The following is an 11718-nucleotide window of genomic DNA, read 5'->3' as shown; positions in this document are numbered from 1 at the left end:
AGATCTTCAACGGAAATCGAGGTAGATAACAACGATATTAAAGATCTTGTGAAAGAGCACATTCAAGAGCTGACCACCGAAGAGCTTATGGAGTCGCATCATGTTTCTCAGCAAGAAATTATGGAGGAGAGCTTATTGATGGAGAAAGAGGAAGTAGCAGAGCAACAATCTTCTAGGACAATAAGAGAAATACTGAAAGCATGGGAAACTGTTCCATCGTACATTAAGAAGCATCACCCTGATAAGGAAGTGGCTATTCGTGCTACAAATTTATTCAATGATAATGTTGTGACACATTTTCATCAAATTTTCAATCGTCGAGAAAAACAAATGTCTTTAGACAGTTTTCTAGTTTAAAAATATTGATTATATGTCGAAAATTCATAGTATTACCAACGATTTTTTTTTCATTGTTACACTCCTTAACAATTTGAAAGTAATTTTATTGGTTAAACGTTAGTACAAAATATTTTTAAAAAATGAGTATTCTTTCAGCATGGAATGCATGATTTTTATTTCGCTTAACGAGAACCAATAAATATTTTCTGGAACCAATTCGCTCACTCCTTTCAAGAATGTCATAAATAAAAAAAATAGATTTTTCAGGAGATCGTTTTTAAAGTTTAAAAATATAACACAATGTATAAAAATAAATATCAAGCCACTTTTTGAACTTTTTACTGTGCAACGGATTTTTTTAGGTAAAACCTGAAGGTTTTTTCTCCATTTGAAAAATATTTAGTATATTTAAAAAATAATTAAATAATACCTTTTTTTCAAAATACAAAAACAACATTTTCTGCCCTGTAGCGGGTAAATATTAAGTTAAAAATATGCCCCTTTTGCTGGGATATAGTGCTTTCATTTTCTGGGCATTCCAAAAACATGCACAACTGATACGATTTTTGATTTATGACGTTCTTGAAATGAGTGAGCAAATTATGCTCGTTATGATAGGTTTCACTGTATTTTGTGGTTGATTACGCTTTTTAAAATACATCTTAAAGAGAGGGATTTTTTCTTATTTTTAGATTCTCCATTTTCTCGAAAATCCCCTATTATCTACCACGTTTTAAGAGCAATCGGGGCGTCTAGTTCAATGATATGTTTATGAACAAAAACAAACAAAAATATACCTTCGTCATCCCTTAGAGCAGGATTCAACGCTATCTACAAATATGGGACCAAATATTGACAGTCATCTCGGACCACACAAGACGTTGGAAATCTAAAAATTCCACTTTTATTAGATTACTTAGCACTCAGTTCCATTTCTGCACCCCGCCCTCGTCCTAACATCTTAAAATAATAAACACATATTAGAAAATAGGCCCAATTCCCCATTTTTGGGCCAAAATCCCACCTCTATGTGAAATTCTAATTTCAACCAGGTATGTTTCACCTCCAGAGACTCATAATAATAATAATAATTATCATCAAATGTAACTTTTTTAAAAATAACTATAAATATTTTATTATAACTTTATTATAATGTCAACCGGTTTCGAAGCTAACCGCCTCTTCATCAAGACTGATTAATCAGTCTTGATAACGAAGCTGTTAGCTTCGAAACAGGTAGACATTATAATAAAATATTTATATTGATTTTAAAACAAAGTTACATTTTAATTATCAAATGGAAAATCACAAAGTTAGTGCTTCAAATATAAATTACAATAATAATCATATTTTTGATAATTTATATTATACATGTAGCGTCATTTTCGTGCAATCGAACTAAAACTTTGTTTTTAAACACTATTTTTGGTACCTATCTCCATTCGGTTTCGGCAAGAACCTTGTCATCTTCTGGGATGGACATGAACTTATATTGCTTACCCACGCACTGGATATACCCAGTGGCGTGCACAGATAATTAATTATGGTAGGCAGTAAAGGTAGGTACTACATACTAGGGTAGGCAGTAAGGGTAGGTACAAAGCAAGGTAAGCTGGTACTACTTGTAAGGTAGGGTAGGTACTGGTTGCGTTCTTATATGTCACGCGGGTAAGTTAGGATAGGTACTGTTTTTCTGCCTTTATGGAATCACGCCCCTGTATATACCTTTTTGGGATTTTCATTGTTTTTAAAAAAAAATTAAAATGATGTTCAATGAAATGATGACAATTGAACAGTTAACAAAAAATTATGAATTAATTAATAATTATATCAAGATTGAATATACCTTTTAATGTATTAAAAAGTAAAAACATTTCTTCGTTCTGGTTTGAAACTAGACGATCGATGTATAGGAAGTCAAAATCTACAACCCTTATTTAATACTTACCTACCTACTATAGTGTTACCCTCGTTCTTCCCTTAGCGTACAATGAAACAAATCAAATAGCAAACGATCGATAGGAAACTGAATATTTGAAAAGGATGCGCTGTGCATTCAGTTGTAATACCTTTATACTTAAAGGAAATTTATAACTACATATTTAATCAAAAAAAATTATGACATTCAATTTACTTATAACCCTTATCCGCACCCAATGGTGCATAGGGCACTGGATCGAATTGACGCAATGTCATCTTGATCATTACCTACATGAAGGCAAGGTGATCACTCTTGCGCTTCAGGAACCAGTCCAGGGTAATATTAAATAAATATTAATAATAATAATAATAAAACCCTTATTCGCACCCCAATGGTGCATAGGGCACTGTGTCATATTAACGCAGTGTTATCTTGATTGTTTACACATGAAGGCAAGGTGACCACTCTTGCGCTTCAGGAACCAGTCCAGGGAAATATTTAATAAATATTGCAGTGTAAAATCACCAATCTTTATTTTCACCCCCCTGGGAATCGAACCCGGAACCTCCAGCACGATAGCTAAACACGTTGACCATTACACCACGGAGGCGGACATTTAATTTACAAGAAAAAATTGTAACTAAGATTTCAAATCGAATGTTCTCACATACTTAATGTATTTAGGTCCATAATGAAATTGACTTACAACATTTTACGTGTGTTTATTTATTTATTTATTTATTTACGGTTCACAAACAATGAAAAACACATTACAATAAACGAAATATAGTGCAATACAAATAGTTTTGATGTTTTTCATCAATTACATGGGAACACAACAAGCTTACAGAACCAATAAAGGTGCAGGTTAAACACATATATCCAGAATAGAAATTTGGTTGTAAAAAAGGGTAATAACAATTAAAACTAATGAAGTGAGAAAAATAAAAATAAAAATAAAAAGTAAAAATTAAAAGTGAAATTAAACTATTCTACATAAGGTACAAAATCCAAGACTCCGCCAGATTGGTGAAATCAATTTGAAATTGATTTCACCAATCCGGATACAAGAGGACCATTAGTCCTGTTGTATTTCTCCGTGCCATCATTGAATATGTCGATGGTCACATTATCAGTATTACCTAAATTATTATACAATCTTAGCATCCTAGAAATGGAGTTAAAGTGTGCCATATTATTGTAATATACTGGGAGAGAAAATGTGTTCTTTGAAAAAGAAAATTTCCAATATTTTTTTCATTAACGAAAAAATTTATTGAAATTTAGAAAAAAAATCCTGGGCAGTTAAGCAGTCAAAAATTTCTAGCCCATGTGGACCCTAGGGGCAGTCGTGGGTTAACATATTGTTTACAAGTATTTTCAAGTAATAATAATAATTAAAAGTAGTAGTAATCTTTATTGCCACTTACTTGCCCATGAGTGAGAGTTCGATAAGCTTCCAGTACCAAAAGCTATCAGCCCTAATCACTACCCTTATCGTAATGATTTTGTTTACATCTTACAATCGTTGTTTTTGCTGTACTGAGTTCTAGATCTACATACAAACAATTCTAAGAAACGTGACAATCAGTATCAAAACACGATAGTTCCATTTTAATATTTTTTAAAATGATAATTACAAGTAAAAAAAATCCATATTTAAATTGAACAAAACCCAAAAAATAAAAGTACAGTCATGCCTATTATGTATTCTTCTAACCCTTATCCGCACCCAATGGTGCATAGGGCACTGCATCGTATAAACGCAGTGTTATCTTGATCGTTACTTACATGAAGGCAAGGTGATCACTCCTGCGCTTCAGGGACCAGTCCAGGGTAATATTAAATAATACTATGTATAATCTTTTTAATTTGTTTTGCATAAAAAAGTATGTGTAAACCAATTTTCACATTTTGTTTGTTTTGAATATACTACGTTTGAAACTTAAGTGTGGATTTGTAGCTGTTATACTTATTTCTTCTTTGTCTGCTCTGAGTTCGTAAGGATATACATACTTAAGAATTTGTGGCATTAACATTCTGTTTTCCACAACGACCCATATCTTAAGTTTTCTGTACTACAAACCAGTTAGTCATTTCTGTATGAAAATGGATATGTCGGGTTTTGATACTAAAGGTCCTCAAATATGACCTTTGGCCATGTTTATCTGAAGAATGTATTGAGTGCGACGGTAAATTTAAATCTTACATTTAATATTTATGATGTTTGGACTATCTTTATTTCTTGCGAGCATATCTAAACTACCTACCTCTATTATCTATTGAACAAGAGAAAATATTGTTATATATATAAGTAAATATATAAAGGTAAAATATATGTAGGTAAAAATAATCCTTCTCCTTCTTCAACCCTTATCCGCACCCTGATGGTGCATAGGGCACTGCATCATATAAACGCATTGTTATCTTGATCGTTAACACATGAAGGAAGGGTGATCAGCCCTCCGCTTCAGGTACCTACCAGTCCAGGATAATATTGAATAAATAATAGAGTGAAAAATCACTAATATTTATTTTCACCCCCCTTGGGAGCGTGCTGACCATTACACTACGGAGGTGGACAAATAATACCTACGTTCTAATTACTTACACCCCTTGGTCACAACAACGATATCGTTAAAAAAATGTAGGTATTATTTTTTTAAATATTTTATTTAGGTCATTAAAATTTGTCCGATGTAACACCAAATTTCTCAAAGAAATCAACAATTCCATATAAATTCGTTATTTTATACTAGTAAAACAAATTTCTAAAATACATTAGGTAGGTACCTACTACTTTAAAAAATATATCGGATTAAAGAGTTCGTAAATAAAATGTCGCCTTCGTGGTGTAATGGTTAGCGTGTTTAGCTACCGTGCTGGAGGTCCCGGGTTCAATTCCCAGGGGGGGTTGAAAATAAATATTAGTGATTTTACACTCTTATATTTATTTCATATTACCCAGGTCTGGTTCCTGAAGCGCAGGAGTAATCACCTTGCCTTCATATAAGTAACGTTCAAGATAACACTGTGTCAATATGGTGCAGTGCCCTATGCACCATCGCGTAAGAATAAAGAAAATGACACAATGAATGTGTTTAAAAGTTATAATTGGTATAGTTGTCCTGTATATATGAATAAATTTCTTGATAATTTTTTCAAAATTACATTGGTGTTTTCATACTCAGGATTTAGTTTTCTTGATATTATAAATTTTTTCTCTTGTTTTTCTGGTTTAAAATTAAAGCTTCACACCATATTCTGTATCCCATAGTATATATATATATATATATATATATATATATATATATATATATATATATATATATATATATATATATATATATATATATATATTTGTGTATATATATATTTTTTTACCTTATCCGCACCCAATGGTGCATAGGGCACTGCATCGATGTATATATGGTTAGTTATTTTGTTATTATGTATTGTAAGTAATGCAATTAACTTTTGAACATTCCTACAATTCGTATTTATATAAAAAATAGGAATAACATATTTGCTACCCACACATAATTTATTTAATCGATTCCTAAATCGAAATTCAGCAAAATAACAAAATAAATTGAATAATTTCATTAATTGATATGGCAGTCACATTGTGGTAATACCTATCCATTTTTAATACATGTTTTACTTGGTAGGTAGGTAGATACCTACATACCTTCCACTATTTCTTAAACGACGGTGCTTGAAAATGACGCAAAATGCTTTAAACACATCGCTCACTCCTTTCAACAACGTCATATATCAAAAATCGATTATTTTCAAGTTGTGCATGTTTTCGGAATGCCCAAAAAACGTACTATATTCCAGCAAAAGAGGCATATTTTTAACTTAATATTTACCCGCCACAGGACAGAAAGTGTTGTTTTTGCATTTTGAAGAAAAGGTATTGTTTAATTATTTTTTTAATTATCCTAAATATTTTTAAAATGGAGAAAAAACATTCAGGTTTTACCTAAAAAGATCTGTTGCACAGTAAAAAGTTCAATAAGTGGTTTTGTATTTATTTTTAATACATTGTATTATATTTTTAAACTTAAAAAAAACGATCTCCTTAGAAATTTAGTATTTTGATTTATGACGTTGAAAGGAGTGAGCGACATGTCACAATAAAAGTAAAACTTAAATTAAAAATAAATTTAATCTATCTTCCTATTTTCATCGGTAGATAGAAAGAATCCTAACGAGATTATCTTTTAATAGGTTTTATCACCTACGTTATCTACACCGAGAGGTATGTTTTATTAAATTCCCGTTTAATCTAGAATATCAATATATTTAAAATAACCAGAAATATAAAAAAACCCTTATCCGCACCCAATGGTGCATAGGGCACTGCGTCATATAAACGCAGTGTTATCTTGATCGTTTACACATGAAGGAAAGGTGATCAGCCTTCCGCTTCAGGTACCAGTCCAGGGTAATATTGAATAAATATTACAGTGAAAAAATCACTTATATTTATTTTACCCCCTTTGGGAATCGAACCCGGGACCTCCAGAACGGTAGCAGAGCGTGCTGACCATTACACTACGGAGGCGGACAGCCAGAAATATAACAATAATGAAATACCTAGCTACTTATTTTTAAAATAGGTATGTAGACAGGTTGATTTTGAATTTTTTTAAATTCTAAAATGTTCAATAAATACCTACCTATACTAAATGCATTGAGTTTTTGGAGGTTAAGTTTTATTTTACATAAAATATAAGTAAACTTTATTGGTAAAACTTTTTTTAAATAACTAAAAATAAGACTACTAATAGTCTAATAGCCTTTTTCCACTTTTGTTTACTTGTCCAGCGACCGAATTTCGTAAATAATGAAAAAATATAAATAAATTTTTGGTTTTTTGTTATATTTTATTTTATAGCTGAATATCTTATTTGTTACAATAATAAATCGGTCGGTAGATACCTAGGTAAGTAATTTATAATAAAGTAATATCTCATAATAAATTCAATCACGTTATAGTAACATGTCAATAGGGCTTTCGTACTTTCGACTAAAAACCTCGGAGATCTCGCAAATTGAAACAAAACTTAAAAAAAAAAAACACGCGCTTATGAAGCACGTAGGCACTCCTAGGTGCCGAAAAAACTTTTCACTTTACCTCGAAATAAGGACACTATTTCGGGTCCCCTGAAGTGAAAACCGTTTCCACCGCTAGAATTTTCCCGATTCCACTCGTTCTATCGGCGGCCGCTCGAGGAAAGTGGGAACTCACTCGCCGAGTCGCCGGGCGCTGGTGGCGGGGCGGGGCCCGAGGCCACGCCCCCAGCGGCCGGCCAATGGCGGCGCTCGCGGCGCGTCCCCATGGCGACGGCAGCGGGCGGCTGGCGGCCCGCGCCCGGCCGACGGCCGCTCAAACCCAAACAGAGCGTCCTTCTGTAAACACGGCCCACAGTCAGTCGACACGCGCCGCCAGCGACAGTCGGATAGTGTTGTAGAGTAATGCGCTGAGGACAGCCGACATGCTGTCCCAGAAGCTGCCGTACGGAGAGGGGCTCGCCATGGGCGCCGGCCTGCCGCTGAGCCCCGGGCTGGCTCCCGCCTACGGCGTCAACTCCATGGGCTGCGTGCCCTCGCAGGGCTACTCGGGCTACGGGTCCGGCGTGGGCGGCATGGGCGGCATGGGCGGCGCGGGCGTGCCCGTGTCCGCGTCCTGCATGGCCGCCGGCGGCTACGCGGGCCCGCCCGCCATGGGCTCCTGCATGGGCGGCTACGGCGCGCCGCTGACGCCCGTGGGCTCCATGAGCGGCGGGCGCGCCGAGCTGGGCGGCGACCCCGCCTCGCCCAACTCGGCGGCGCTGCAGCGCGCGCGCGCCGACAAGTCCTACCGCCGCTCCTACACGCACGCCAAGCCACCCTACTCGTACATCTCGCTCATCACGATGGCCATCCAGAACAACCCGCAGCGCATGCTCACGCTGTCCGAGATCTACCAGTTCATCATGGACCTGTTCCCCTTCTACCGGCAGAACCAGCAGCGCTGGCAGAACTCCATCCGGCACTCGCTGTCCTTCAACGACTGCTTCGTGAAGGTGCCGCGCACGCCCGACAAGCCCGGCAAGGGCTCCTTCTGGGCGCTGCACCCCGACTCGGGCAACATGTTCGAGAACGGCTGCTTCCTGCGCCGCCAGAAGCGCTTCAAGGACGAGAAGAAGGAGACGGTGCGCCAGACGCACAAGGGCGGCGAGCGCAAGGACGAGCGCGACAAGGAGCGGGGCGACGACCCCATGGCGCTGCTGCACGCGCCCGACCTGTGTCTGGGCGAGGAGCTGCGCCCGCTGCCGCTGGAGCACTACGGCCTGAAGCAGGAGCCGGCGGGCTACACGCCGCCCAGCCACCCGTTCAGCATCACGCGCCTGCTGCCGGCCGAGAGCAAGCCCGACCTCAAGATGTACGAGATGGGCGGCTACGGGTACGGCGCGCTGCCCGGGCCCGCGCTGCAGCACGACTACTACCAGGGCGCGCTGTACCCCGCGCCCGCGCCGCCCTTGTGACAGTACCCCCTGGCCTAGGCCGCCGCGCGCGCCTGGGCCCCCTCGGACCCCCGCTGCTGAGCCCTCTGTGGCCGCTAACCGGACACCGCTGTGTGATACGCATTGTGAATAGTGTTGTGCTCCCGCGCCACTCCACGCGACGCGGCAACAATGAGGTACGACTTACCACGATTATTACTAAAAACTAAGTGTAAATTGTTATTCGTAATTATTTCTCAATATACCTAATTCAACTAATGTTTAATTACGTCGAGATAATTTCTATTATTAAATTTGCTTACTTGAGCATTCTCATTTTGTAAGATTATTATTACGAACCAGATGTATACACTCGGTCTGACCGGGTCGATTCGGCATTATAGACTTATAGATATTTTATATTCGTCGATGAATTATTTGTTACAATAATGTATAATAATTATGTTGCTGGAAATGATCTTTGAACATTATCCCTACATTTAATATTCATCACCGATCACTTTGTCATCTTGTTCTGTCAGACTTTGTCATTATTTAATTTAATTGTCATCGTTTCTACGTTATCCAAATTTCAATCGAGCGGCCATTGTCAGTTTCTCGTAACCAAGTACAAAAATCCAATTGATTGTGTATCTTTATCCCGGGATATTATAGCCATGACGCAACGAAGCGAAATCAGGACAGCTTTGCAGAATTTTTAATATCGGTCGTGATTCGAGGATTATCGGGCCAGATATTTAATATGCGTAATCTACCGTTATATTGCGGGCACATACCTAATATCCGCACTCAATAAAGTCAGATGCGTCACGTTTTCATACAAAACACCAAAATACAGGGATTAAAAACTAATACTACAAAACTTCTATGCGCGTTGTTCGATTGAAGGTACTTAAAATGCGTTAAAATATTTTAAAGTATATCTTAATAAACCATTAAAATATTGTACATTTAAACAAATTTAATAGATATATGTTTTATTAAATTAAAATAAAATTATTGTAACTTTCATGTCATTAAAAAAAAAATAAGTATAATCATATTTAAAACATTTACTTTCCCAATAATTATTTCATCTTTATTTTAAAAATAATATAACTCAATCGTTATAAAATATTGATACAAAGTCATTTAATTTTTCAGGCAAAAAAATGCCATACATGCAATTTCGAAATTAATTGAGAATCGAGATATTTCTGCAAAAAATATCGATATAAATAATATAGAAATCAACTAGTATTTTGGGTTCCCATTAGCCAATAAATTAAGTAAGGACTCAGATTTCCGATTTCTTATTTATTTCTCTTCCACATTTTATTTTAATCTATCCACTATTTGTTTTCAATGCATGGACAAAAAAATATAAAAACTATTGGAAATTTGAGATTTTGATATAAAAATCTAGATATATTTTTTTAGACAAGATTTTGGTTGGTGTATAAAAGCCTCTTTATATCCGATTATTTTTACAAAATATTAAACATTTCATTAAAAAGGAAATCATATAAGTATACTATCATTAATTTTAGCATTTGATTGGTTTAACGAAATAAGTTATAATTATTTGTTATCATGGTACATTTCTGCCTCAACTTTTTTGGCTATATCATAAAACGAAGTATACAATCTTCCATTCATTGTAGGCTTTGGATTCATTCATTGCGCCTGCTTTTTGTTCGTCTCACGGGTGGTTTGGCCGCAACACTTAGGTCCATAATCCCGGTAGGTACCCTACCTACCCCTAATTCTCACCCCCACTTGAGCACGCACCACAGTTTATTGCCTCCTTTTGCCAGAGTGAATGGACCCTTTTTTTTACTCTAATATGTAAAAATCCGTTTACGAGCGTCGTAAAAGTAATGCATCATATCCATTGTTTCGCTTTAAAAACAAAACTCACCAAATCCGACACGGGAATTTTCTTACCGATGGATCCGTGCGTTCTCGAGTCATAAAAGGCTAGCTTCTATTCATGTAATATGTATGTATAGTATTTAAGGCCAGTCGTTATGTACCTACTTCAAAGGCCGATAAAAATGCATTAATTGAATTTGGCTATGTGCTCTCGCCCTGTGAAGCGAACTGCATCTAAGAATTCCACATCAGAATATATGTATGTTTATATATATATATATATATATATATATATATATATATATATATTATATATATATATATATATATATATATATATATATATATATATATATGTATATATATATATATATATATATATATATATATATATATATATATATATATATATATATATTTACATTTATATAATGTATAAAGCCATAGGTAAACGGAAGCTTTAATCTAAAATTTCTGGACTAAATTCTAAAATGCCTTTTTTCATATTTAGGTTGATAATGACGGTGTCCAATAAATGGTACCTACTTTCTAATAATCCCTAATATTTTTTTTAATATAATAATAATCTGACATCTCCGTTTAATGATGCATAAGGCACTGCGTCAAAAAATGCAGCGTTAGCTTGATAAAAAGACTCAAGTTTCAGCTTGTTCAGGGTAATTTAAAATATTAAATATTACTTCTTCTCACCTCAATTCGTTCCTAATAATTCATTTGACTTTGCATCGAATCGACACAGAGTTCACTTGATCGTAAATTTCACTATTTCTGTATGTCTAAGCAGCTCATTATTAGAAATAGGTGTCAAATTGCGGTAGAGTGGATTCAAACCGAGAAACTCTGACTCAAGAGTCCGCGATACCAACCACGGGACCACAACCCGACACACCACATGTTAATTGACGTTAATGTATGTACAGTAGCCAAGCATGTTCAAATAATGTACTGCAGACAAAAATACTTAATATCTACGATACGAAAAATACAGACGCTTCATCATCAATTCTTGATACCTTCATTTTTCTTTTGATTTTTTTTAATGCGTTTTATGAGTTATAAAGGTAA

The 11718-nt window shown here is 36.0% G+C and overlaps 1 protein-coding gene across 1 annotated transcript; it reads left to right on the top strand.

Moving 5' to 3' along the window:
• Window positions 1-7636: 7636 nt before the first annotated feature.
• LOC148307696 (silk gland factor 1-like) lies at window positions 7637-10873 on the top strand. The gene has a single exon (XM_088262976.1). The coding sequence runs from the start codon at window positions 7768-7770 to the stop codon at window positions 8797-8799; it is 1032 nt and encodes a 343-aa protein (XP_088119102.1). The 5' UTR covers window positions 7637-7767; the 3' UTR covers window positions 8800-10873.
• Window positions 10874-11718: the final 845 nt, after the last annotated feature.

The sequence above is a fragment of the Brachycentrus maculatus genome, unplaced genomic scaffold (assembly GCF_059751285.1).
Source record: "Brachycentrus maculatus isolate JH-2025_06_01 unplaced genomic scaffold, ASM5975128v1 h1tg000195l, whole genome shotgun sequence".
Taxonomy (NCBI): Eukaryota; Metazoa; Arthropoda; class Insecta; order Trichoptera; family Brachycentridae; genus Brachycentrus; species Brachycentrus maculatus.
This window is presented reverse-complemented; position numbering and strand designations above follow the sequence as displayed.